Source organism: Atta colombica, unplaced genomic scaffold (assembly GCF_001594045.1).
Source record: "Atta colombica isolate Treedump-2 unplaced genomic scaffold, Acol1.0 scaffold261, whole genome shotgun sequence".
Lineage (NCBI taxonomy): Eukaryota > Metazoa > Arthropoda > Insecta > Hymenoptera > Formicidae > Atta > Atta colombica.
This window is the reverse complement of record NW_017259361.1, coordinates 621,449-645,422: the sequence shown is the minus strand read 5'-3', so window position 1 is coordinate 645,422 and position 23,974 is coordinate 621,449. Positions and strand designations below refer to the sequence as shown.

General features: G+C 28.7%; 6 protein-coding genes across 7 annotated transcripts in view; 2 read left to right on the top strand and 4 right to left on the bottom strand.

The window, feature by feature from the left end:
• The first annotated feature begins 754 nt into the window (after nucleotides 1-754).
• On the top strand, nucleotides 755-1,434 carry LOC108689196 (COX assembly mitochondrial protein 2 homolog). Its single transcript, XM_018195861.1, has 4 exons — nucleotides 755-911; nucleotides 967-1,038; nucleotides 1,121-1,257; nucleotides 1,363-1,434. The coding sequence occupies exons 1-3, from the start codon at nucleotides 834-836 to the stop codon at nucleotides 1,205-1,207; spliced, it is 237 nt and encodes a 78-aa protein (XP_018051350.1). The 5' UTR covers nucleotides 755-833; the 3' UTR covers nucleotides 1,208-1,257; nucleotides 1,363-1,434.
• Nucleotides 1,327-2,146, top strand: LOC108689195 (protein Simiate). Its single transcript, XM_018195860.1, has one exon. The coding sequence runs from the start codon at nucleotides 1,347-1,349 to the stop codon at nucleotides 2,136-2,138; it is 792 nt and encodes a 263-aa protein (XP_018051349.1). The 5' UTR covers nucleotides 1,327-1,346; the 3' UTR covers nucleotides 2,139-2,146.
• Nucleotides 2,147-2,268: 122 nt separating this feature from the next.
• On the bottom strand, nucleotides 2,269-5,116 carry LOC108689223 (4-hydroxybenzoate polyprenyltransferase, mitochondrial). 2 transcript variants are annotated; one of them, XM_018195891.1, is made up of 7 exons: nucleotides 4,815-5,116; nucleotides 3,963-4,323; nucleotides 3,712-3,878; nucleotides 3,489-3,636; nucleotides 3,209-3,402; nucleotides 2,951-3,139; nucleotides 2,269-2,884 (listed from the first exon to the last, which is right to left on the bottom strand). In XM_018195891.1, exons 2-7 carry the CDS (start codon nucleotides 4,306-4,308, stop codon nucleotides 2,684-2,686), a joined length of 1,245 nt encoding a protein of 414 aa, XP_018051380.1. In that variant the 5' UTR covers nucleotides 4,309-4,323; nucleotides 4,815-5,116; the 3' UTR covers nucleotides 2,269-2,683. The 2 variants fall into 2 exon arrangements, with proteins under 2 accessions (XP_018051380.1, XP_018051381.1); XM_018195892.1 differs by lacking the exon at nucleotides 4,815-5,116 and adding an exon at nucleotides 4,524-4,599.
• A 1,508-nt stretch (nucleotides 5,117-6,624) lies between these two features.
• LOC108689224 (opsin, ultraviolet-sensitive) lies at nucleotides 6,625-10,419 on the bottom strand. The gene is made up of 5 exons (XM_018195894.1): nucleotides 10,135-10,419; nucleotides 9,665-9,880; nucleotides 8,666-9,047; nucleotides 7,943-8,127; nucleotides 6,625-6,918 (listed from the first exon to the last, which is right to left on the bottom strand). The coding sequence occupies exons 1-5, from the start codon at nucleotides 10,356-10,358 to the stop codon at nucleotides 6,819-6,821; spliced, it is 1,107 nt and encodes a 368-aa protein (XP_018051383.1). The 5' UTR covers nucleotides 10,359-10,419; the 3' UTR covers nucleotides 6,625-6,818.
• Nucleotides 10,420-10,955: 536 nt separating this feature from the next.
• On the bottom strand, nucleotides 10,956-18,135 carry LOC108689180 (FAD synthase-like). Its single transcript, XM_018195835.1, has 6 exons — nucleotides 17,614-18,135; nucleotides 15,523-15,687; nucleotides 15,135-15,378; nucleotides 13,647-14,085; nucleotides 13,216-13,357; nucleotides 10,956-11,433 (listed from the first exon to the last, which is right to left on the bottom strand). The coding sequence occupies exons 1-6, from the start codon at nucleotides 18,133-18,135 to the stop codon at nucleotides 10,996-10,998; spliced, it is 1,950 nt and encodes a 649-aa protein (XP_018051324.1). The 3' UTR covers nucleotides 10,956-10,995.
• A 3,956-nt stretch (nucleotides 18,136-22,091) lies between these two features.
• LOC108689191 (probable transaldolase) overlaps nucleotides 22,092-23,974 on the bottom strand; it is a 3,822-nt gene continuing 1,939 nt past the window's right edge. Inside the window, exons 3-6 of the mRNA XM_018195853.1 lie at nucleotides 23,015-23,254; nucleotides 22,805-22,930; nucleotides 22,605-22,741; nucleotides 22,092-22,456 (exon numbers count right to left, since the gene is read on the bottom strand). Coding sequence (XP_018051342.1) covers nucleotides 22,167-22,456; nucleotides 22,605-22,741; nucleotides 22,805-22,930; nucleotides 23,015-23,254 — 793 coding nt within the window. The 3' untranslated portion in view covers nucleotides 22,092-22,166. The remainder of the gene's footprint in view (nucleotides 22,457-22,604; nucleotides 22,742-22,804; nucleotides 22,931-23,014; nucleotides 23,255-23,974) is intronic.

Sequence of the window (23,974 nt, the reverse complement as noted above, 5' to 3'; positions counted from 1 at the left end):
TTTGCATCTTGCATGCACACACACACACACACACACACACACACATATATATATATATATATATACATATATATGTATATATATACATATATATATATAGAAGCAAAATATAACTCATTCAACATTCATATTGCATATTTTGAAATAATATAATTCGAATACCTAAAGCGTAATCGATAGCACGAGAAAATCAGTTGCTCCGCTGGAATTCGAATCAAGGTCTGATGCTTTAAGTCTGGTAGCGATTGACATGGCTATATTTCAAAATTGACTGCCTGTACTGAAAATCTATAATGCACGTAACGTAAATTGTAGCATTTTCAGCGCAGATAGTCAATTTGAAATAAATTGAAAGACAGTCATTTGTTATGCTTCGAGCCAGTCTCACCAACTTCGATTAATCACTTAGATCGGTCGAATTAAATTTCAGCACTGCCAACTGCAAAACTGAAAACATAATATTGATATGGTGAAAAATCAAGGATTATTTAATAATTATTTTTGCCGCATGTGTATAGTAACAAAGTACATCATAATACATGTAATAAAAAATACAAAATTAATTATTTTAGTTATCTTAAAAAATATCATATATCGTTTTTTTCGGCAGAAGGTTGTGCTTTCAGTTTTGTGATTTTCTTAAGCTGTTAGTACTTCATAAATCTAGTGACTTTATGGCAATGACGGTTGTGCATGCGGAGGCCCTCTTACATCACGAAATATAACTACGAAAGTATAATATTCAAAGTACGAATACTACAATTGTCGCTCAGATTCGATTGCATAATGAAAGATACGAGGAATTTTATAAATGACTTTACCAAAATAAAGATATGAATTACAAATCGCTGGCAGCACACAATGCCGCTTGTAACGAGATATATCGCCAATTTCAGGATTGTGAGGCTGAGGTAATATCACTCAATTTTACTGGTATCGTCTCAACAATTTTATATATACTTGCAGCATCCGTATCGAAGGTTAGTGGGTTATTGCGAACATATCCATCAAGCTATGATCAAATGCATAAAGGAACAAGTAAGTTGTCCCCGATTTTCACTCCGAAATTAATATGACTCACTCCGGAATTAATATGATTTAATCCCGCTGTTTGTTTCAGAGAGAAATTCGTAGGACAGAAAGCGCACGTTTCCAACGAAGGTTAAAAATGATGAAACCGTCACAATCAGAAAGTAGCAACGATTAGCCGTGAACCACAGAAATAATTCAACTAATTTAATTATTCTGTTGAAATCTGTATGTGTTACTTGTGACAACTCTAGATTAAATCAATTTGAATTATATATACTCTTGTATGTGCTAGTACATACTTTTAACAATCAAACATGAATTTGGAATCAGAGGTTGACGAGCCAAAAACCAAACGATTAAAATCTGAAAATTATGGAAAGAAATCTTGTAAGAAGGAAGAAGACAATATGCAAGAAAATGCAGTTAATGATATTGTTGATGGAAGAGAAATTTCTCTTCAAGAACAGGAGGAGCATGATGAATTAATAGATAGTAATAAGGAGATACTAGCGATTGTTGATAGCGATGACGAATCATTTACATTTCCTCCTGACGAGGATGTCTCAGATATGCTGGACGAAGTACAATATAGTGGTAGTTTTCCTACTGTTACTGATCGTTATTTTACCCCCTATTACAAAATGGATGCGCAATCACTAGGAAATGATACGTGTATATGGATTCATAGTAATCGTATTTGTATGCTTTCCTTGGCACCTAGTCACATCATTTTGCAAGACAACAAAGATATACAGAAAGTCGATTTTAAGGTTAGCAATAAATTGGATAGATCCCTGAACAAAGTCTCGGGTAAGAGTAAGCATGGTGCGCAACCATTGCAGACTAATTCGAATATCTGTACTATATTATGCAAGGATGGACAAACATATGTTATCAAATGCTATATAGTTGGAAAGTTGGTCGAAGTTAACGAGGCATTATCAAAAAACCCGCAACTTCTCAAGAAACTCCCACATAAAGGTGGATACTTGGCTATAATATTACCGAATATAAAATTTTTGGAAAATTTCAAACAATCTGTATCGACATTAACTCATGACAAATATATTGAACATATTAAAGAAAAGGAAAATAAACAGCAATAACATATAAAATAAAGAACATTTAAATTTATAGTTATTATTAAGAAAATGACTTGGTTAAGAATTTTATAACAGAGATTATTAAGAAACGAGATGGCTATTGTAAGAATTATTAATAATAATTGAGATTCTAGACATAATTTTCTTGTTTCAATGTCTCTTTAATTTTACTTCAAAATGATTTATTATGAATATTATCACAAACACAATAATAGATTTTATTATATAATGAAATGAATTTTACTATTATAACTAAAAATCACATTTTGCTCTACTTTGTAATACTAAGTTTCTTCAGCTGTAAGAAATTTTCTTATTTTATAACCATGAAAATGATTAAACCATATTGATGTTACGATTAAAAGTATAAAAAATATGCTTTATTTATAATGTCTATTCCAATTAAATATAAAAATATTTATTTGAAATTATAGCGTTTGAAAATTTTAACACATATGAATTAAGTAGAATTTATATTTTTATAACATCTATCTTGTTTCATCCAATTTTATTTTAATTAAAAAGTGGTATTTAAAATTCTTACTGAATTATAAATTATGCCTATTTTTTATTTCATTCAATACAATATCTTGATGCCTTGTTTCTTTGACTTCATTCTCTTTTTCCAATATTGATTTTTTCATTAAATTTCCTAATACAATTCCAATAAATAATATCATGCCTAGATTTTGATTGGATACGAATTTTTTCATACAATCTGTAGGATTGTTAATGTTTAGAGTATATATCTGAAAGAAAGAAATAATTTTATTCGGATGCAATTATATTAAATTAATAATTCATAATTTTTTAACCTGGTTGTTAATATGCGCTGCAATTAATCCAAGGGCAGTATAATAAGGCCACGTTTGAGTAGTTAATATACCAGAGGTAATTAAACTAGCAATCATTACTATTCCAAAACCAGACAAATAAAATTTTGTGTTTTCTCCAAATTTTATGGCGGTTGACTTCACACCTATCCGAATATCATCTATTCTATCCTAATACAGAAAGAAATTGATGAGCGATGTAAGATTTCTACTGTATTTTTCACTTTTTTTTATATTTACTTGATGAGCGTATATCGTGTCATACAGAATAGTCCAGCAAATACCAGCTACATAAAGTGGCAAACAAATCAACCAATTACATGATCCATGTATAGCTGACCATCCTAATAAAGCACCCCAATTAAAAGTCATTCCCAAAATTAATTGTGGCCAATACGTTATTCGTTTCATTAGGGGATACATTATTACTAGACCTAAAAGGAAAGATCAAGATACATTACATCAAATATTAATTTAATTTTAAATATAAAATTATAGACCTTAAATAAACATACAGTACCTAATGAACTGGCACCAAGAAATACGCTATACCAATTTAATTGTAATAATATAAGCAATCCCAGACTCAACTGTCCAACTAGAAATATTAGCGATTGTTTTGGCGTTATTTGACCTATTACCAAAGGTCTATCCTTCGTTCTCTCTGCCTATAATGTAGGATACAATAAGTGATATAAACAGTGATATTCAAAATACAAAATTAAAATTATAGAGGATTGTACCATTTTGTCAATGTCCTGATCCCACATATCATTTATGGTGCATCCTGCACCACGCATTATAAATGCACCTATACCAAAAAGTGCTAACATATAGAGATCTGGTAAGGAACTGGCAGGAGCCGCCAATGCAATACTCCATCCACAAGGCCAAAATAGTAGCCAGCTTCCTAATAAAAAATTGAGAAAAGAATTGAAGTATATGCAATAATTATTTATTAATTATAATAAATAATTAAATAATTAAGTTTTACCTGTTGGTTTATCTATCCTCATAAGCTTCATGTATGGTTGCACCTTAGGTGAGGCATTATTGACTAGCTTTGCAGCAATGCTTAAATATCTATTTTGTTGTAAACTTACTGACTTGACATGAGCCGATATATTTTCTATTTTCAACAAAGAATAAGTATTCTTCTGCATATTGGGATTCGTTTCATTCTTATATTTATTGTGTTGTATTGCAGAGGAACTATAAACCTTTATACATGGCCTAAAATTCATGGCTGTGTAGTTTAATAGCTTGAAGTTGGAATATGTGTCCTGAGATAATAATCTCAAAACTCCAGTGAACCAGCGGTATCTTTTTATAATTATCATCGTTTAATACTTCATCTGTAATATTACAAGCTTAAGTAATAAATTTAATCTAAGTGACTAAGCAAATATTTTATATTTTTGCCATGCAATTGAGTACAAAATATTTCAATTTGATAAAAAAAATACAAATGTGTTAAGAAAATAATGTAGAGCAAATATGTTCCAATAAAAAATCAAATTATCAAGTAAAATTAAATTATAATACTTTTGCTTACTTAATACTTTTGCATAGTATAGAATTTATCTTCGAACCAATTGACATAACAATTGATTTGAAATGTCATCAATGACATTATTCGGTATAGATATAAACTTGTATAGAAATAAACTTGTAAAGCATCGTATATTTTGTTCTTCGAAATAAAATATTGTCAAATATATTATTGCTAAGAAACGACACGTGATTGACATGATCATTACATATGTCTCGCGTTCCGATAAATTCAATTGGCGCGAAATATTACTGTGTATCCTGATATATTTGTATAGCACTCTTAAAAACAGACCTATTTGATTTTGATATCATGTAATAATTAATTGTATGTACATCATTATTACATTATTATTTTCATCACTTTGGTATATGCTTTGTACTTTAATCCTTAGACAATTGTGATGATTTCGGCGATCTAATGGCGACTTAATATCTAATGGCCGCGACTTGCACTCTTGCATAACACACTTAATGCATCATGCATAGTGCAAGGAAATCAACTAATTGAATCTTTCTTTCTCATGGAATAGGAGGAAAAGAAAGATTAGTTGATTCGTTTATGCACTACGCATTATGCAAAAGTCTGTACTGCGGTCTAAACGATTCTGAAGGCCATTCCACACAACTTGCATAATCGCATAAACATATGCATAAAGAAAATCATCCAATCATATTTTACGTTTACCTTTATGACAGAAATGTGATTGGATAATTTTATGCGGCATGCAAGTTTTGTGGAATGGCTCTGATATTGGCCTAGTTTCCATAGAGTTTAATCAGACGCATGCGCGTCCAATATATCTTCAATAACATACCGGTCACTTATAATAAATAGGAGATAATTAGTCGCCTATAAAATGTGTGTAAAATTTTGCATGTAAAATTTTTTCAAAAATATTGAAAATTTTAATAAAATTTAAAAATTTTTAACATTTTCAATCCTAAGCAACTAATGATCTCTTATTATTCGGCCCGTAATAAGGGTCTAAGGGGCTCCGCACAAAAAAAGAACAGAGAACAAAGAATAAGAATTTCAACCTATCAGAAATCATATATTGTGGATTATATAGTTTCTGATAGGTTGAAATTCTTATTCTCTATTCTCTGTTCCCTGTTCCTTTTATTGTGCCCTTAAGCACTGGGTTTAATCTGGATCAGAATGTAAGAACCAATTAATTACAGTTGAGTATTCCCTTGTTACAGTCGAACAACAGGGAAATGCTCGACTGTAGATAATTGGTTCTTACATTCTGATTCAGATTAAACCTTCGGTGGAAACTAGGCCATTAAACGTGTAAACAGCAGGTATGTATGTGTGTGTGTGTGTGTGTATATATATATATACATATGTGTATATATATATATATATAATATGTGCACACACCACACACACACACGCACGCACGCACGCACGCACGCACGCACGCACGCACGCACGCACGCACACATACAACATACAGGGGTCACTATGCCTCTTAAGCCGGTTCTACATTAGTTGCAAGTTTGTTGCGACAGCCAATCTGAAGCTTGCATTTTGAAATCAACGCTTTATATTATTTCAATAAAATCTGTAACAAAAAATATATTATATAACAGAATATATTGTATCTCTGTCTAACTTTAACGCGTCTCTAATCCTAATCTAAGGATCGATTCTGTATCTTGAAAATTATAAAAGTGAGCGAATTTATTAAAATACTGATTATTTCATTGGTCAACACCTAGTATATTTACTTGCTTTAATTTTTATCTTGTTTGAAGATACAGAGATACAGAATCGATCTCCTTATTTGAAGATCAGAATTGACCCCCTAAACCTAGTTCTAACTTGCAGTGACGGAATATGTGTACACAAGTTACAATGTACACATGTGAAAAATATAAAGAAATTTGATTTCGTCTTTTTATCATTTTTATAAGAAATTCAATATCAATACTTCAATATCAATGAACGTGAAGTTATAAACCTATAAAAAAGAAATGTTATAAAAGCAAAGATTTAAAGAGAATACAATTACATATATGATGTCAACATTGTCTTTTGTATAACAGACAAGAAGTATCACACGTTAGCAATAAACATGATCATAACAAAGAATAGGAAGACTGAATAACAATGTATTTATTAAGAGTTTACATTATTCACATTTATATATTTACAATTATTTACTTGTAACTGCATTAATATAGACTACGCAATTATTTTATTACTGCAGTAATAAAGAACATAATTTTAATGGTGACTATAGCAAGCGATCATTAAATAATTACTATTTAAGATAAAATTAAACAAGATTTAAGATGATGGCACATTCACTACTTCGGATGTAGAACTCTGCGTGTCCGTAGATTTTTCTTGCAATTCTAACCATGGCAATCGTTTTTGCAGTTCTAGTCTGTTGCAGAATAAAATGATTATTCTGAATTAATTTTAACAATATTAAAAAATTGGGTAAATATTTAATGATAGGGATATTAGGGACCATCCTTCAATGACCTTGACATATTTCGCCGCTCGAGTTGCCATATAAAACTCGGTGGAGGCTCAAAGTCGCCTCTCAAGTTCAAAGGGTTAGAACATGTGTTTTTAAAGCAGAAAATTTATGCTTTGAAAGAGAGAAACAATGTTTTTAGAATAGAGAATTTTTTTCATCGGAAAAGAATCGTATTCAAAAGTTACGTTTTATTGATGAATATTTTTTTGTCAGTAATTTTTTTAATAGATAATGCTGGGCTAAAACCCATCAGAGCCTGGAAGTTACTCAGTCATGACCATGACAATATGTCAAAATCATTAGAGGGTGATCTTTATTACCAAATATTTATCAAAAATGGATCTATTAATACAGCTTTACAGTCCTGTAAAAACAAGAAATTAAATAAATATGAATTTACTATTGTACGGGATGTTCCCGGATTAAATTCTCAAACTCATCCTCAAAAATTGGATTTCAAAATCCCAAAACAAAATTTTCCTCTGGAAGTTTGCTTGCATTTGAAACATATTAATTTCTTAAATTATCAAAAATATAAAAATGAATAATGTTGAAATATCTCTTAGTTACATAATAAAAGGGAACTTCATAAATGTTTAGGATTAGTGGTGAAGTGCAGCAAGGATAGGTAATAATGTTCATGAATGTGTAAGAATACACTGATCAAAATATTCTGAGGTGATATAGGAATAAGATGTTTAAAGTGGTGAGGGGGTGGGAAGATATAATGTAGATGGATGTGATAGGCCATTTTGAGAGATATTTAAACGAATTCCACTAGAAATTAATTTCTCATAAGATATGTAAGAGGCTGTTTTACCATCTGACATTATAATCATAAGCTGCAGTAATAGATCAAATATAATTATCTTATGATATGGAATTTTAAATAAAAAAGAAAAAACAATTCTTCACTTTTCTCTACCTGTATCTTGGATGACTTATGGCATATACATATGGATCCAGACAGGCCACAAATTTACATGTGCATGCCGGTATCATTGTGATACCAGGAGTTAATAATGTCTTATCTCCAAAAGCACCGATCATCGCGAGAACTCCGTATGGAGTCCACGAGAGAACAAAGAGAAAGCATACTGTTATTGCAGCCTATAAAAAAGTTGACGCATGTCATAAATTCTTTAAACACATGTGATTTAATATATATGATGAATATATATGTAACAATAATTGATAAGTCGATGTGTTGCTCGCTCTTGTATCACTTATTCATTTTCTCATTTTAATGTTTACGTAACAGATACAGGAAATGGTGAAGTAGTGCAAAGAAAAAATTCAATTTTATGAAATAATAGCTTTAAGTTATTGTTTGAGCAAAATAGAGAGTATATCTATAACGGGAGAATTTTTTAAATTAAAACTCCCATTTTTCATTACATATTCTTGTAGTTCATCTCGAGAGCTTTTCAAAACACTAACAAAATTTGATAAGATATATTTCAATTTATTTATATCGTAAAAACTTGATTTTTTGATAACTGTATTTTTACGCACTCTTATTAGTACTTTTATATGCAGAATGAGAACAATTCCTAAATAATTATACTATGTGTGTAATTTGTATGTATGCAAATTTATTTCTGTATTTGTAACAAAAGGAGAGAAAATTTATATATATGAAGAATACCTTAGCTATACGTATTTCCATAGTTTGAGTATTTGCACTGACATTGCTTCTTAAACTTTCGACATTCATTTTCTTTGCTTGTTCACGAAGAGCTTTCTCATGATCAATAACGTGGTTGACAATTTGACTATAATAATATATGATAAGTGACATTGGTATACAATAAGAAAAGGTAAATATCGTGGCCACAAAATATTGTATTTCTGGAGTATCTGTCAAATAATCGAAAGTGCAGCTTGTCAAGAAACCTTCAGGCACAAACCGACCCCAAACATGCATTATTGGCATCAAGGCCCATGGAATTGTGTACGCCCAGATAAGTACAATAAAGAGTATCACTTGACCGCGAGATAGTTTTCCATCAAGTGGTCGAGCTATAACACTAATTTTATAACACTGTAACGTATACATGTAATTATATCATTAAAATTATATCATTAGCAAGTCATATAAGATATTCCCAGATTAAATCGCCAAATTTAAAGTGAATTTATAATCTCAAAATAAACAATTTTCATTTGGAAACTTTCTTTGTAATCGCCTTCTTAAATTACAGAACTATAGAAATTAACAATGTCGAGATAGTCTAAGTTCACTCTCTAACTTTATTGTTTTACAATAATATATTGTTTTACAATAATAATTATTAAATGTTTTGTTTTAAAACGGAGGATATGCAAGAATGTGAAGAAAGAATCTCATAAAAATATTTTGGAAATGTACTCCCGATTAAATTAGCTGGAATTGAAGTACGTTTTCGATGCTCCGAACAAAAGTCTTAAATCATTAATAAATCATTAATCAATCACTAATAAATAAATATTAATAATTTTCAAATTTTTTGCTCAAACATAATCTGAATAATTTAAAATCCTAAAATTTAAAATTTTTTACTGTTTAAATTTAGAATTCAATCTTGGAATTTATTTACTTTTCAATTACGTAAAACTTCATAGTTGTCAGATATATATTAATAAACTTTTTACTTGATATTTATACCTGTATCTATCATACGCTATAGCAGCATTTGTCATACCAGCTCCAATTCCACTAAGCGAACCGATAAAAGCAAAGATTTGACATCCTAAATGACCAGTAGCAAATCCGGTATTAAAGGAATTATATATAAATATTGGTGCCTTGATCATCATGAAGAAATCGCAAAATGCCAAATTCACCACAAACAAATTTGAAGATGTTCTTAGTGATTTGGCTCTACAGAGAAAAGAAGATTTTTGAAAGATAAACAACACGCTTAGTATATATAATGACATGCTAAATTTTAGCATAAATTATAATGTAAGAATTAATAAACTAACATGTATCTATTAAGAATTCACAATTAAATAAATAAATTTTATTAATTCCAAAAAATAATGCTTATTAAAAATTGAAATTTATATTACACAACATTATTATGTAAGTTAAGCAATATTTATTGTTAATGTTCAACTGTATGTGTAACTTACGAGCAAAATATCCAGATAACAAGTCCATTTCCGAGTAACGCTACAAAAGTGAAAATTATGTATACAATGGCTAATAAATAATGAAGAGAAGGATTGGGTTCAGGATAGATCAGCCAATGTTCTGGTATATGAATCAGTTCTTCAGCAGGGACGTTCCATCCAAGCAATCGTATTGGTTCTGCTGATAGAACTCTTGCCTCCCAATGAATACTTTCGTTCACCATGTCGATTTACTAATTTCAGACTCCACTTCATTTCTCTATAACATCGAATCTTTATATGCATCGCGGTAACTCAAATTTGTGAAATCTAAATCCATTCAAATCCAAGCTTAAATGGCTTCCGAAGAAGATTAGTCGAAGATAATCTTCAATTTGCTGATAGGCACTATATATATGCTACTATGTTACGTCAGTTAACTATAAACTATATATTTATCAGTAACAGAACCCATATTAGAACGTTGATTGTGATCGAATAGTTTTTGAGGTCAAATTCTTCAAGTAAAAGAATACGTAAGTCTTTATAAAATTTATTTTGCAAAACTATTAAATATAAGTATAGCTATTAAATATAAGTATTTAAATAATTTGTGTGCATAATTAAATTTATTAATATAATAACAAGATTCATATTAATACGTAACAAGATCCTATTTGTATTAAAATACATATATTACAACAATACATATATTATAAAAATAAAGAATGACTTATAAAGAAATAATTAATGTTAACGCGATAATGTATATTAATAATACTAATTAGTATACACAATATTAATTCGTTTATGTGTGTGTGTGTGTGCGCGCGCGCGTGTATGTGTGATTATGGATTACATTAAATTTTAAAAAATTAAATATTATTTCTTTTCACATTCTCTACCATTTCTCTCGGCAGATTTATCGATCAAAGTATAGGCTGGTAAATAAAACGAAGGATTATTAGGATCCTTTAACAACGGATTTCGTATCGTAGTATTTCTATTGCCAATACTCGTATATCCTTGATCATAAAGTGAGCAATAAGGAATATTGTGCTTTAATAAAAATGTCCATACTTGACTGTAGGACCAATGTAAAATGGGATTTACACGCATCAATTGTGACCAGTTCGGATCAGTGAGTGTAAATGCTCGTAAATTTTCGGAACCTGGATCACCTTTTCTCGTACCCATAACAGCTGCCTTCAAATAATGTTTTTTTTCCAGTAATGCAAATAATGCGGATTTGATCGGTTGTTGCATCCGTATTATTTCCAAACCATAATATCGAGCAGCTGACTCCACAAATGCTTCTACCTACACATACAGAATATCAATAGATATGTATTCTATTTGAAAAAGGATTCAAGATAGGACCAATTATAGGATAAATGATATATCTACTATTTTAAAAATTAAAAAACAATTAAAAAAGTACTTAATAGCATAAATGAAAAAAATCAATCTGTCAGTTATATTTTTAATTTTGGTAAAAAGTGGCTTGATTATATTAGGTGTAATAAAAAGAAATCCATTATTTTTCCATTCAATTTCATGCAAAAATAATGGATTTCTTTTTACTACACCTAATATTTATCAGTATAAAAACAAAAGATTCTTACATATATATATATATATATATTTTTTTTTTACTCTGATATAAAAAATATATTTATGAATGAGTCGCCAAAAAAACGGGTGTCTACGCATTTTTCTTCCAACTTTTCATAGTCAAATCTTGATTCAATTCCTTAATATGACAACGATAGCGGTAAATAGATTAAGAAGTAATCACTACAATTTGAATTACAATCTTTATAGGAAGAATATTGTCTTTTCTCCAATTTGCGGATATTCTTGTCAGGATGTAAGTCATATCCTTTTTATGTTATTTCTCATATTCGCAATAAATTACAGAGACTGATAAATATTTGTTTGATTCAAATCCAGGCTATACACAAAATATATTTCCTTTTCTAGTTAATCCCCATTCTAAATTGTGCCAACTTATTTAAGCTTTCATGAAGATATGCTAGATACAGCTTTTAATTTCCCTTCCCGTTCTTTGGCTACGTTCTTTGTCTCGCCAACGCAGGCACCGAGTAGGGACAAGAAATTTGCCATCATAAAGATTGATTTTTTGCCCAAAAAATCACTTTTTGAATCCGGGCTGATTTAACGTAGATCGATTAATTTAATAAGAAATCGCGATTACTTCAAAAAGAATTGCGTTTATCTTTATTTTCAGAAAACATAACTGTTGAGATATGTTCTGCATTTCGAAACGTTTTATAGTAATTAGTAATTACTATAAAATTAATTAGTAATTAAAAATGAATAGTTCACGATGTTTACGTATGCTTTTAGCACGTTGTATCACACATTTGTGTCTTCTTTTCTCAATTTAGTCAAATTTTGACTACTGCAGATATACGTCCAGGATTTCAGGGTACATCATTTTATTCCTGACTCACTGAATATTAAACAAGAATAGAATATTTTGATGCACGCGGAGTTAAAGTTGCATTAAAATTTCCGAATGCAGATGGCATCCTTGCAGATGGCACCTTACCTAGTTAGCAATTGTAATTTTTTAATGGCATAACAGTATACAACGGATTACGTTCACACATCATCATTAATTGAGTTTCATTATTATATCTGTAATTATTAACTAATTACTGGATAAACTGTATAATGTTAGTTAAATCCGATTTTGATGATGTAATACCAATTGTTATGAAACCGAATTTAATTGCGTTTATATAGTTAATAACTACGTATGTTATTTTGTATGTGAGTGTGTATCTAGATTTTTAAATTAAAATTATTTGACTTAGAGGAAAATTAGAACGATGTTTTATTGCTTAATGTTGAATTGCTTTTGTTAAATTTATACTGTCGTACTAAAAAAATATCCTTTGAATCGATTTCCAATAGATCAATTCATTTAGTACAGACTTTTTAATGGATCAAATTCAATCGATCTGATCCATTCAGAATTCAATTCAGTAACAGAGATAGCGCATAGTGCTTGTGTGAAAAAAAATATATTCTCGTTACATCTTTTATTATCTATTTAATGGTTAGGACTCTTACCTCCGGAAAAGAATCGTCTGTTACATATAAGCACAGTAAAGATGAAATATTACGTAATTTAGCGATGGTAGCAGCTAAATGCAAAACTACTGTGCAATCCTTACCACCATTGAAACTAATGAAAATTTCATTTTGATTATATCTATAAAGAACAAATAACAGATTATTAATAGCGGCAATTTATATGAGGCTCTTCTTTAAATCCTTCAAAACAAGTTTTAAACATTTAATTAATGCATTTTAAACTAAAAAATTAGAGACACTTGATTGAGAGGATGCTCCTGTTCAGTAACTATGGAAGTAAAAATACGTGCGCTAACCAAGGATTAAAAATTCACATATAAATTAGACATATTAGCACTAAGATTCAGCCACGACCACGCTTCTCTGCTTATTTATAATATCCTAATGCGATATAATATGTTATATACCTTTCATAACAATCATTCAATATGTCTAATGCACATTTAATATGCTTTTCACTTTTACTATTTTCCAGTACAATATTCATTTGAAAATTGCTGAATTTATGTTTCAAATTTATAATTTTTTGTATTGGCAAATGGTACAAAAGTTCCTCTTTTGCTTCTGCAATTGTTTCTTTAGGTCCTTCTAAAGTGATTCTCGTAAAAGGTGTTTGCAATTCATATTGAGGATAACTACCAATTTTTATTTTACCATCCCATCGTTTTGCTTGTTTATCTAAAACGTTTACTATTGATAATTCATTCAATGCAATATCTATATGTTCAAAGTGAAATGGCGTGCATCCTTTCAAACGAGAAATTATTGTGTCTGCAGCAGGCTTAAAGTATTTTGGGGAACCAGGTAGCACGTAAACATTTTTTATATTTATTACTGGAAAAGCCTCTGAAAATATAATATCATATGTTAATATTATATACTAAGATGAAAAAAATGGATATGAATTTTTCATCATGCATAAATTTTGTCGTTTTCATTCATGAATTATAAAACTCTTATCAAATCAATATTAATCTCAAGTGTACAAATCAAAAGTAAATGAATTTTTAAATTTTTTTTTTCGATTTTCTCTGAAATCCAATATTCCGAATGTTTTTTATTTGCACGTACTTTAATATAGAAACAATTTTGCAATCCGTAAATTCAGTTCGTAAAGAATTATCGCCGAATGGAATTAATGGTAAAGTGAGACAACTTTAGGATTCTCTTAAGCTTTAGCGAATAACGAAAGACAGCTAAAACCTGTTGGAAGTCATTTAGAGTCATTACAACATACATTAAAGTTAAAATCATCGAGGCTTCATGTTTACCATTATTTCCTCTTTGAAACATTATTGTGGAAACTTTACAGTATATAGGAATAAAATGCAAAATAAAAAATATAAATTAAGATTAAGATAAATTTCAAATATTTCTATAAAACATTTTTATAAAGTTTGAAGAAAATTTCATTAAATCATGAGAACACGTTTTTTTTAAATAATGATTTTATACTGTATAATATTATAATAATAAAATTTAACTTTTGATAGCACGTTCCATATTACTCAAAATTATCAGAGAAAACTACTCTTGACAAAAATTAATAATATTTACTCCGTAATTGCATACCAAAATATCCAGTATCTCATGAATGGCATCCGCGTGAGCAAAAAAAAGTCTGGTGAGCGAGGATATAATAAAGAATGACTGCCAACTAAAACCCTTTGAAGATCATTCAGGATCATGACAACATCGAGGGTGAAGTCATCGGAGTATATTCTCCAAGATGAAAATTTACTACTAAAACTGCACTTTAACTTTTAATATTTTTAAAACTAATATAAGAGACTGATATCTAATTATTAAGGAAAAATGACTTAGGATCATGACAATGGCAACATATGTGTGCTGAGAGCGAAGAAACTGTAAGTTTTGAAAGAAAATATGTGTACCTGAATCAATGATGATAATCTTGCAAGCATTAGGAACAATAGCAAGTCGTTTTATTTCGACCTGATCAGGATTCATTCGAGTGTATATATCAAATAATTCCTGATTTAATTCAAGTTTTAATTCGAAAGCCTTTGCTACAGCCTCATAAGTTACATCATCATGAGTAGGTCCAACACCACCAGATGTAAATACAATAGAATATTGCTTTGATGCATTGCGTATTTCTTTAGCAATATTATCTACCTAATAAAAGATTTAAATATGACACTATTTTTTACGTAAATTTACATAAATTTTAGCATTAATTAATCGTTATTCTGTATATTATTTATTAATAGCATTATATTAAATTCACTCGTACGTTAAGGAATCATAAATAATACGTACAATATCAGAGACCATTATAACTTTCTGTAGTTTTATTCCAGCAGCAGTCAAATTTTTTGCCAGATATGATGTATTGGTATCAATTATTTGTCCACGTAAAATTTCATCTCCTACGACTATTAAACTTACTGTACAGAAATGACGTATTTGTTGCGACATATCGCTCTAAAATGAAAAAAAATATAATAAAAAATAACTAGTTTTTTCTTACAATAACTAACATGCAATTTACTATTATTTCTTTATTACACATGACGTATACTTATGATATTTATGCTTTATTCCCAGATAGCCAAGCGAGATTCAGCATATGAAACAAATTGATGCACTGCATGTATTGTTTTCAACTTGTCGATAATTTGCTGTCATTGGAATCTAATGTGAACTGAGTTAGCAGTAGGATCAGCAAATAGATTTCATGAGTTTACAAAATTGTAAGAATATACATTGAGAAATAATAAACTGTCACGTTGACAACAAACTGATGGAACGCCATGCACGCATGATGACAACTTGCCAGCAGTTTGCTGAATTCTAAGGAAGACTTTACGTGACATGAGAACAACAGACAGTTTATGGAAACACCTTGGCTTTAGTTAGATGAAATTGAATGAGGAATAAGTGGCAGCAAAATGGCAACATATTGCCCTTATTTGGCTATCTGGGTTTATATTTAATACTTTAATACTTTAATATATTTAATACTTTAATAAAACTTTAATAAAACAATAGCACATAAATATTGAATATACTAGATAATCTAGAAAAAGGTAAGAAAACTAAATAATAAAAACTATACATATATTTTTTGTAATATTTATTATAAAAATTATAATAAAAACTATGTATGTGTAACATTATATTGACAAGAAATTAACGTTTGAAATTAAAAATGTATGCAGTATAATTTGTAATAGATACAATAAATCTATCTATTTTCTTTTTTCTTAATATCAAGTTGTCGCTCCATCATTGAGGTCGTTACATCCGTTTGTGCTAATATTATCTTAGGCATAAAAATTTCTTTATTTGTTTCGATCGATTTCTAATAAATTTATTTTGTATCAAGTTTTGGAGTTAGACTTGTAAATTTTCTAATTTCCTTAATAGGCTAATTCATACCGAGTGTTTTATTTTTATTTAATATTTTTTTTCTCAAAATAATTTTAAAGCACAAAAACAACTATATTTAATCAAAACTATTTTTTATTAATGCTTACTATTGTATTTATTCGAATCTTTTTTGTGGACATATAAATGTTTAAGTGTTTTACAATATTAAATTAAATAAGAAATATAATAAGTATTGAGTATCTATTTTTATTTTACGCTTGACAATTTCAGATTGTTCAATAAATTAAAGACGGGAAATCGTTTGACAAATGTGACCAATAACATATAAAGTGCATTCTCATAATAATTATCTCATATCAATTTAAAATTTGTAAATACTCATCACTTATTTTCTTCAAATTAATAATCACTTTTAGTGCTTTAACTTTTAACTTAATACTGAATTGTTGCGACTTTGAAAACATTTTTATTTTTAATGAAATTTGAATCTTGTTCTTCCCCATTTTTTTCTATATTTCGTTATATTACTCTTTATAAACAAACTATTATAAATAATTAATCACATTAATTTTAAATTATCTAACTAATTTTAAATTTCTTCGTTGCTGGCTCCTCGCCTGTAAGTGTTTTAAATAAAAATGATACTCGAATCATTTGTTTATTTGGTGAAACATCTCTAATATTATGTATACTAACAATAGATTCAGCAGACAATATATAACCAAGTTTTTCCTCAACTAATAACCTTCCAAGCATGCAAACATCATCTCCTTTATTTGCTTTCACAAAACAGTATACATGAAATATAGGTGGCTTAAGACATACATTTTTAAATTCTTCTTGTGTAAACCAATCAGGAAGTATGTCCAAAAATTCAATAGCTGATGCAGGTAAATTCATTATTATATGTTCAGAACCAGGTAAATTTTGAGCTCGTCTCGTCAAAATATTATCTTTAACAACTTCTCTCAAAAAATTTCTACCATCCATGTTAAAAGCTTTAAAATTATTTTTTACCTTGTTAACAAAAGCGTTTTTTTGAAGCCATTTGTAAGATTCAGGATTTAAGTCATTAGCAAATACTTGGACTTTTTTACGTGCTGCAGGAATTGCAAAGGGTCCTACTCCTGCAAATACATCATACAGAATATCACCTTGCGTCATAAATGTTATAATTCGTGTATGTTCAGTAGATAGACGTGGGTTCCAGTACACTTGTGCAAAGTCAAACTGATATGTACAACCATGTTCTTTTGCAGATGTTATTGTATTTCTTTCACCTGCTAGAATTTCCATAGCAAAATATCGAAACGATGTATTAATTGTATCTATTTTATTTACTACTGTTCGTGCATTCGCAGTCTTATCGAGAAATATCTGACCAATAATAGATTTGTATGGCAAATGTACATCACGTAAATTCAACTGTACAATATGTCCCACTAAACTGTATGCTGTAGGAACTTCAATATCTTCTGGAAGAATTGATTTTAATGTCACATCACGACGCCAATTATCATACTTTAGTGTAATGTCCATTGTACTAAAATATTCATATTGATTTATTAGTAATTTTCTATCATTCTCAGTAATATCTTCAAATTTCGTGACAATATCAGGATTTAGATAAATAATAGCTCCATCATTTATCTTTTCAACTGATTTAAAATTACACATCTTTAACAAATATTTCTTTAATACACGTATATTTTTTGAGACAGAAATATCACGTAACTTTAATGTAGATACAGTCACAACTCTTGTAAATGCATCACGATCCAAACACATCATCCCACGGACAGATGCTGGAGGAACCAGCAAGGAAGTCATAGTAGTTGTATAAAAGCTGTATTGGTTTTTCAAGCAGCAAGATTGCCGTACAACATTGAAGAATCTGCCAATTGCCATATACAGGATCATACACTGCGGAACAATACAAACAACTAACCGTAGTAAAATCTCAAATAAGATAATAAAGATCTCAATTTTTTATTTAATAATGTTAAATATATAGAAATAGTAATAGAACATCTGTACACAACAGTGACCCTAAATTTAAATGGCTAAACTTCGGGTGCATGTAGGGAATTAATGAACTTTAGTAATTAAGAAAAAAGTCTTTTATGCTTGTTTTTGCTTCGAAGAAAATCGCAAAAAAAAGACAAAATATAATTTTTATTTTATTTATTACTTATTCATTTACACTTATTTATTCACGTTATCGCTTACTTAATGCAAATATTCAAAATTGACCTATTACAGCAATGCACGCATTGCATCTTGTTGGACATTGGACAATTCATATTGCAGCTAAACACTGATCTAGTCAACATAATGACTCATCGATTTTGCACTCTTTTGTCTTCTAAAGAATCTACAGTATTTCTAAAGTAAACATTTCTAAAGTGAGCATTTCTGAGAAAAATGTAGGATTTAAAATAATCTATTGATTTTAGTAGTTTGATCTTAAATGGTGCCATCAAGTCAAATTAAATTTTTTATAATGAAACATCCTATTTTTATTTCAATATCTAATAACTGATGTCAAGAGTTATGAGACTTGAAAGTTACAATACCGCCAGCATTATACATTATCTAAGGTGTATCGCATGAAGATTATTCGGTTTAATTTATAAATCATGTGTATGTCTCTATGTCCTTCTATCTCCTTCTCTTCCCTCCTCGTATACAATCATTTTTGATTGTAAAGTATTTAAAATATTATATATGCTAATAATAGAAGTATATTCCTTTTAATAACGCAAAGATGAGGCAAGGGAATTGATTCTCTTGAAACGAGGTGAAAATTACAAAAGTGAGCGAATTTATTAAAATACTGACAATTTCATTGGTCAACACCTAATAAATTTGCTCACTTTTGTAATTTTTACCTTGTTTGAAAATACAGAATCGACCCCAAGGTTTTACACACAGAACTTTTCAATCAATTTCTTAGAAATGAAGACAATATTATACATCTAAATCGACTGTCATTCATTTGAATATTTGTCATTCTTTTAATTCTAGCTTGTTAAACTTATTTTTAGTTTCCTCATCAGACTCATAGAGATCTGTAACTTCATCAAGCTACCTCTGAACAGAAAGCATATTTTTTAGCTTATCGTGCGAAATTGATATCTCACAATTAGTAAGAACAAAAACGGATAAACAATAATCAAATAAAAAATATGTCATTCTTATAATAATACTTAAAAAAGTTAGTCGGAAATCCGAAATTTTTCACATTGCGATTTCGTCAATTGATGGGACAAAAATGGAAGGAACAGATTCTTGTAAATTCATATTGAACTACATAATAATAATTAATAATATTATATAATAATAATTATTCATAATATTAATAATTATTTTAATAATATTCTATGGATATTAAAGGAATAATATCAAGAATATTAAGGTCTATATAGTTTTGTGCCTCATATCCAATGCTTCCTTTAATTTATTTACAGATAATGTCTATGAATTATTATATTTTATTGGCTCCTGAACATCTAAAGATAAATTTAAAAAGCTTTAAATAAGGCCTGATTATGAATATGGGATATATAGATAGATATATATGAAATGAATACATTCATAATATTAAAAATATTAACTAATATTCTTGGAATATTGTATTATTTTAATTGTTAGTAATATTCATATAACATTCTAACAATATCGTGTGCTTGTCAGGACACAGCTAAAAAGAACAAATTTAACATATATATATATATATATATTTAATTTGTATAAAATTTAATATATGTATATTATGTTGCTTCTTTGTAATATATATAATACGTTGTAAATACATTTTAATAAATTGGCAAACTGATGTAAAAACCACAAAGATGAAAAAATAATGCTTTTATAAAGATTACTTTCTTTGCTTAGTTGTCACCAGATGATGAACTTAACGTGCATTCAATCTGTTCTCCCAAGTTGCATAACACAAAAATCTCTTCTTTTTAACTGAACTTGTTGCACTGTTCACTTTTTCTCTTCTCTTATATAAAGAAAAAAAAGAAAAATGAAACATGCAAAAAGTTCAATTGAAAAGAATATAGGCTATGCCCGTTTTTACTGATATAAATTAATTTTAATCTTGGTTTAATTTATCTTTTTCCAGTTCTAAGAATTAAAAAAGAATAAAGATTAAATGAAACTAAGATTAAAGTTAATCTACATTGGCAGAAGAACACAAGTTACATTAATTTTTAAGGTTAAATTTAATGAGAATCATATTATATTATCTTCATTATAAAATTATACTAAAAATATAGAAAAAAAGAAAAATGGATTTAAAGAATGAAATTATTTACCTGATAGCTTTATAAGAATATTTAATACAGGTATTTTGATCAATTTCAGTTAATAAAAAAATTAATAAGAACCAACACTGTTGACTATTGACAAAGAATGAACCATGTAGAACCATGATAGAAGAAAACAAGTGAGACAACGCACATAATGGTAAATCAGAACAATCAGCTAGCCAATCAAATTATAGTCCTAAATAGTAGCGCGATATTCAAATACAGTGATTTGTAATTCCTGTATTCTATATATCTAGATCTGTTATCTCTGTCGCATACATATTTGTTTCTAATGAATAGATAATAAAGTAATAGCGCAAAAACGTGGCAAGGCCATATGCCAATCAAAATATTTAATATTTTATACTTTATAGCATAGATTGGCTATCAAATATTCTGCTTCTTAAATTCTTTATGAAAAAATTAAAATATAATTTAAAATATTGTAATAATGCAACCTGTTTATTCAATCATTTTATGTTTAGAGTTTAGTAAATAATTTTTCAACGTTTTAAACATCCACAAGCACGAAAAAGAAATTTTCGTCAGGGATCCTTGACCGCTGCAGTTATGCCTATTCGGCTCTGATCAGCGGATGACTGCGACAGTTAGTTTTTTAAACTCATTGTAATTACAAAAAAATCTTTCTTTTCTGATTGGTTGCAGTAATGTTGAATATTAATGACTGTATCGTAAATGTTCCATAATACAAATTTTGAAATTTATGAATTATAAGCTTAAAAAAACTCTGTTTTTTTTAACTTAAATTTCTACACATCTTTTTTTGGGTAGGGAAATTTTTACGAGTAGGAAAAAATCCTTACGTTATTTAGCATACTGGATTTGCACACTAAATATATCATATATATTACATTGATATATTTTTGTTAGTAAATACATTTTAAATAACGAAAAATAAATCTATGAAGAATATCTGTAGAGGAATATATATATATATAATTGAATTTGAATCGCATATTTGATAAATGTTTTTTTCCCATTTTTCTTTTATATTTATTTTACATTTATATTTGCATTCTACAAATCTTGCACTTCTAAAAATATATAATTTTTGTTCCTTCGAGTTCATTCTTTTTTTACATTTTTTTACACAAGTTAATTATTAAAAATAATTATATATTTTATAAATATGTGAATAATAATAATGAATGTCTGTATATTCGATGTTATTTCCTTGTAAATTATTATGTCACTTTACATGTAAATACATCATCGAGATCTGCTTCATTTTTATTCTATCGATTTAATGGATAGAATTTTTTCTTGTAATAATTTCTCAAGCTTGCGCATATCAACAGTAAATTTGCGAATGCCTTCGCACAACTTATCGGTTGCCATTTGATCTTCATTTAAAAGCCATCTAAACTCAGCTTCATCTAAGTTAATTTTTTTAAGATCGCATTTCTTCGCTGATTCTACACTCAAAACTTTGTGTACAATCTCGTTGCTCTTTTCCAATTCTTCCAATAAGTTAGGACTTATGGTAAGAAAATCACAGCCGGCGAGTTCTTTAATTTCACCTAATTATCAGAATGTTTAAGTTAAAATAGTAAATAATATGATATACATATTATAATATATATGTATATAACATATGTATAAATAATGTATGTATAAATATGTAGCATAAATAATTTATAATTACGTGAATATGGGTCAAATATTTACCAACATTCCTGAATGAGGCACCCATTACAACTGTTTTATAACCGAACTTCTTATAATAATTATAAATTTGTGTTACAGAAACAACGCCTGGATCCTCTTTTGCTTCATAAAATTTTTTATCTGTATTTGCCACGTACCTAAACAATTTTATTTTTTTATTCTTGTACAAATATATAAACAAATGAGATTAGAACACTTACCAGTCCAAAATTCGACCAACAAACGGCGAAATAAGAGTAACTCCAGCCTCTGCGCAAGCAACGGCTTGGGCAAAAGAGAATAACAATGTCAGATTGCAATGGATTCCATACTTTTCCTCCAATTCTCTAAAAAAAAAAGTTACCAATTATTAACAAGATGTTCATTAATTAAATATAAGATAATTTCTTTTAATTTGGTGTCTTATCTACTTTGCCGCTTGGATGCCTTCCCAAGTCGATGCAAGTTTAATCAAGATGCGTTCTTTGCTCACTCCAAGCCCTTCGTACAAAGCGATTAATCTTTTTGCTTTTTCGATACTGGCTTCCTTATTGAAGGACAATCTGGCGTCTACTTCTGTGGAAACTCTTCCAGGAATTATATTTAAAATCTCTTTGCCAAATAAAACACATGTGATATCAAGGGCTGCTTCAACTTGTTCAGACAAAGTACTGGAAAAGAAAATCTCTACGTTAACATTCAAAAGTTAGATCTCAATGCATGCTCGGTAGCGATACTCTCACTTCCGCCAGTGAGAAAAAATATTTAGTTATGGCTGTTTATGGCCATATTATGCACACGCGGAAAAAATATATGTATAAAAAATATATGTATAAATTAACGCAGCTTATTACAATCTTCCTTCACAAAACTTCTTCCTAATAAATTAACAAATATTTAAAAACTGTATTCTTTTCACAGTTCTATTTTCCATTAAACGGAAAAAATATGATATTTTTTTTCGCAATTTCCATTTTATGTTTCTCCATCATTTCTCCATCGCATGCTTATTTTTTAACATATCAACATATTACTGCTAGTTATAGATTTCTTCATTTAAAAGTAAATTATCGCGATATTTTCATAAACTTTGTATAGGTGACACATATAAAAAGTGCAAGTGTTTTTAATTATTGATATCTCAGTATTGAAATAACTAATCTCATTATAATTGCACAAGAAATTAACGTCTTCCAGTACAATGTAGTTTCAAAAAATTTCAAGAAAAATTTCATTCTGATCATTTTCATGAGTATCTTACCTTTTAAAGTATCAAAAATATATGTAAGATTATCACAATATATTAAGCCTATTTAAATATGCTTTAATAACATTGCAAGAAGGCTGATAGCTTAACGATAATCATAACATGATAAATATATATATATATA

Excerpts from the sequence above, each read along its gene's own strand:
- LOC108689196 (XM_018195861.1), top strand. The coding sequence starts at position 834 with ATGAATTACAAATCGCTGGCAGCACACAATGCCGCTTGTAACGAGATA. Across the intron at positions 912-966 it reads TTCAGGATTGTGAGGCTGAG|CATCCGTATCGAAGGTTAGT; the intron begins GTAATATCACTC and ends ATATACTTGCAG. Across the intron at positions 1,039-1,120 it reads TCAAATGCATAAAGGAACAA|AGAGAAATTCGTAGGACAGA; the intron begins GTAAGTTGTCCC and ends TGTTTGTTTCAG.
- LOC108689180 (XM_018195835.1), bottom strand. The coding sequence starts at position 18,135 with ATGGACATTACACTAAAGTATGATAATTGGCGTCGTGATGTGACATTA. Across the intron at positions 15,688-17,613 it reads AAAACGCTTTTGTTAACAAG|AGCGATATGTCGCAACAAAT; the intron begins GTAAAAAATAAT and ends TTTTCATTTTAG. Across the intron at positions 11,434-13,215 it reads CAGACGATTCTTTTCCGGAG|GTAGAAGCATTTGTGGAGTC; the intron begins GTAAGAGTCCTA and ends CTGTATGTGTAG.
- LOC108689195 (XM_018195860.1), top strand. The coding sequence starts at position 1,347 with ATGAATTTGGAATCAGAGGTTGACGAGCCAAAAACCAAACGATTAAAA.
- LOC108689223 (XM_018195891.1), bottom strand. The coding sequence starts at position 4,308 with ATGATAATTATAAAAAGATACCGCTGGTTCACTGGAGTTTTGAGATTA. Across the intron at positions 3,879-3,962 it reads GAGGATAGATAAACCAACAG|GAAGCTGGCTACTATTTTGG; the intron begins GTAAAACTTAAT and ends ATTTTTTATTAG. Across the intron at positions 3,637-3,711 it reads ATCAGGACATTGACAAAATG|GCAGAGAGAACGAAGGATAG; the intron begins GTACAATCCTCT and ends CCTACATTATAG.
- LOC108689224 (XM_018195894.1), bottom strand. The coding sequence starts at position 10,358 with ATGGTGAACGAAAGTATTCATTGGGAGGCAAGAGTTCTATCAGCAGAA. Across the intron at positions 9,881-10,134 it reads GTTATCTGGATATTTTGCTC|AGCCAAATCACTAAGAACAT; the intron begins GTAAGTTACACA and ends TTTTCTCTGTAG. Across the intron at positions 9,048-9,664 it reads ATAGCGTATGATAGATACAG|TGTTATAGCTCGACCACTTG; the intron begins GTATAAATATCA and ends TTATAAAATTAG.